Source organism: Neltuma alba, unplaced genomic scaffold, assembly GCF_004799145.2.
Source record: "Neltuma alba isolate B1F8T4 unplaced genomic scaffold, ASM479914v2 tig00012348_pilon, whole genome shotgun sequence".
Classification (NCBI taxonomy): Eukaryota; Viridiplantae; Streptophyta; class Magnoliopsida; order Fabales; family Fabaceae; genus Neltuma; species Neltuma alba.
The window spans coordinates 150,730-154,166 of record NW_021636857.1 but is presented as its reverse complement, the minus strand read 5'-3'; the positions used below and the strand labels follow the sequence as shown (position 1 = coordinate 154,166).

Sequence of the window (3,437 nt, the reverse complement as noted above, 5' to 3'; positions counted from 1 at the left end):
AGCCCAGCCTGGCCCTTATAAAAGAGGCCCGAACAAAAATGGACATTTTCGGACGGACTTATCATAGGTAGGGTCAGGCATCAAGCAAATATATTACCGTGTCCCGAAAAAATATATAATTCTATATATTATAATAATATATAGTGTGATATTATTTTTCAACCGCTATCCTTTTTAATTTTGACCAGAAAAATTATCTCCTTTTGTTGCCTGCACTCTCCCATGGTATTAATTTTTTGTTCATTTATTTGTCTCCGCTTTTATATATCATAGTTTATTTGGCCAATATAAGCAGATTAAACATACGGACAACCTCAACGTATAGGCTATAAACATTTTCATTGTACCAATTTTAGCTTATATCATATTTTAAATTTTAAGACTCAAAATGTAGGCTTATTTTGAAATATTTTAAGATATAAAATTATGAAATACATTTAATACATACTATGAGCAAGGTTTTATTACTTGGGCAAAAAAGTCTGCCATGCCTAGCCTGCTCTTATCTTGCCCAAAGTAATTAGGATTTCTACTGGGCAAGGCCGGGCAACGAACTGCAAAATGCAACAGCTCATATTTTGGACTGGATATCAGGCAGGAGTCTTGCCCTATCCATGAACACCCCTATTAGCTAGAATTACTATTTGATAGAACTTTTAATATGTGCAACTACTATAAGAATTATTTTTAAAAAATAGATAAATATAAGACATAAAATGAATTAGAATTTTATATTTAAGATTAAATTGAATGTCAACTAATTTTTATATTAAGAACGGGAGTTAGTAACATTTTTTTCAATTTCATTTTTCAATTCCACTTTCCCTACGATGCTTCCAGCAAACCGAACGGGCCTTGTTCTCCTTCGACATACCCCACCCCTTTGTTTTAGCTTGGGTCGGATCCCTCCATGCCTGGAAACGCCCTCTCATCTCTCTCTATTTACGTATTCCTTCTCTTTCTCCCTCTCCCACACCCAGACCCAGCACTTCTTCACTCTTCTCCTTCTTCCGCTTTCACTCTGAAAAATGCGGCCCCACTTGATGATGGGGTTCTCCGATTACATTCAAGCATTAGAATCTGAACGCCGTAAAATCCATGTCTTCTCCAAGGAGCTTCCTCTTTCCTTGGAGCTCGTTACCCAAGGTAACCTTTCTTTCTGATCCTCCCTTTTGATTTCAGGGCCTCGATTTTACTCCATAGCCATGGAGTTTCTTCCTTTTCTGTGTGATTTTATTCGTTTTCTGATATGTCTCCCCGGTTTTTTGTTGGGCGTGTGGACTAGCCATTGAAGCCTGTAGGCTCCAGTTAAGTGGAAGAACGTCGTCGGGGCCGAATTTGAATAATTTGAATGGCCAATCGGAGTGTTCAAGACAGACATCATCGGAAGGACTTGTTTTGGAGGAGTTCATACCTATAAAGAAAAGGACATCCTCGGATTGTGGGGAAGACGATGAAGATGAGCAAAACTCGCTTGAACGCAAGATTGCACAGGATAATAAGAACGCTGATAAGAGCAAATCGGATTGGCTTAGATCCGTACAACTCTGGAATCCACAATCCCCAGTTAAAGAGGTATTAGAGAAAGTTTAAATCATTCCCTGAATCTTCCCACACGCCCGATCTGTTCATAAAATAACAGAACAGTGATCAATTAATCATAACTTGGTGACCAAAATCTCAGGATATTCCTCGGAAAACGTCGGTGTTGGAAGTAAAGAAAGATGGAGGTGCTTTCGAGCCATTCCACAGAGAACCAAGTGTTGGAAATACTACTTCGTTAACGGCCAAAGCATGCTCGTCGTCGGCGCCGGCGCCGGCGCCGGCACCTCCAGTCGCCGGAAGCAAAAAGAAAGAAGATAAAGAAGCACATAATAAAAGGAAGCAACGGCGGTGCTGGTCTCAGGAGCTGCACAGGCGCTTCGTGAACGTCCTTCAGCAACTTGGTGGAGCGGATTGTGAGTCTCTTAGCTCGCCGAAAATGTTTCTTTATCAATCATCAATCAGTTTATTTACATTAGATTAGAATATGAATTCCTTTTCACCTTGTGAATATAATTATATTTGGTTCTGCAGCTGCAACACCGAAGCAGATAAGGGAACTTATGAAGGTTGATGGCCTAACAAATGATGAAGTGAAGAGTCATTTACAGGTATAAGAAGAATTTAGAGCAATCATTTTAGGATTCGTGTCAATCTTTTTGCGTTGATTCAAATTTGAAACGTTACGTTTCTGGGTTTATATATGGACAGAAATTTCGATTGCACACGAGGAGGTCAAGCCCATTGATTCAGAACAATGGCGATTCACAAGCGGCTCCATTTGTACTGGTGGGGAACTTTATAGTGCAACCGCCGGAACATGCAGCGGCGGTGGCTACTTTGAAGGCGTCAGAGAAAATGCCGACGCTGGGGGCGCCGCTGCCTCGGATTTATGCGCCGGTTCCGATGAAGGGTGATGGAAGGCAACTGGATTTGGGAAATAATTGTTGTGGACGCGTACGTTCAAATTCAGAAGGCAGCGAAGTGGCGGATCATTCAAATTCACCAACTTCGTCTTCCTCCACACACATTTGACGATGCTACTCCAAAAAACAAAAAAACAAATAAATAAATAATTTTGGTAGCCAAATTGCAGCTCAAAGTGGCCTGGGATATTCCCTTCTGTCATTTCTTCCCACTTCCTTGTGGTTCCGTGTTCAAATTATAGAGATATAGCTCACTAATTCTAGCATATTATGAGATGGATATGTTTTTTTGTCTCTCATATTAAATAAACACTTGTGCTTGTAGTTGGTTTGAGTATCTATAGATTTTATTTTTGGATTTTTTTAAAAATAACTGTGCAACACTAATAAGGAGATCCAACTTCGGAAAAAAGAAGTGTTAGCAAGGGTCCAATGAGAATCTTGAAAATTATACTTAACATAAGAGCCAATTGATTGCTATATAAAAAAAAAAGCCAATTGATTAATTTAAGTAAATTAAGAAAGTTTGTTATATTGGTTATTTGTAATAAATTGGTATTATCTTCTCTAAAATATCCTTACCAATCATGTATATTAATTAAAATTATTATTTGTCGGAACATTTAACATATGTAATTACTATAATGATTACTTTAAAAAAATAAATAAATATAAGAGACAAAATATATTGGAGTTTCATATTTAGAACTAAATTAAAAATCAAACTAACTCTTATATTAAGGTAGTATTACTAGTATTACTCCAAAAAAAAAAGGAAAAGCTAAAAATTTCGACTAGGCAATTGAGAAAATGGATAATCTGAAATAAATTGAAGATTTTTGAAGCTGATACATGAAATATGCAAAAGTTGGCTAAATATCCTCAAACTTATGATGACACAGACGTTGAGATCACTACTCCTATTTGTGAAGTCGCGCAACTTTCAAGTTTCAAGGGCAAAAAATTTAG

The 3,437-nt window shown here is 37.6% G+C and overlaps 1 protein-coding gene across 1 annotated transcript; it reads left to right on the top strand.

Annotated features, from left to right (window-relative positions):
• Positions 1–1,028: 1,028 nt before the first annotated feature.
• LOC114726235 (transcription factor HHO3-like) lies at positions 1,029–2,577 on the top strand. Its single transcript, XM_028912817.1, has 5 exons — positions 1,029–1,146; positions 1,286–1,575; positions 1,685–1,958; positions 2,077–2,153; positions 2,254–2,577. Exons 1-5 carry the CDS (start codon positions 1,029–1,031, stop codon positions 2,575–2,577), a joined length of 1,083 nt encoding a protein of 360 aa, XP_028768650.1.
• Positions 2,578–3,437: the final 860 nt, after the last annotated feature.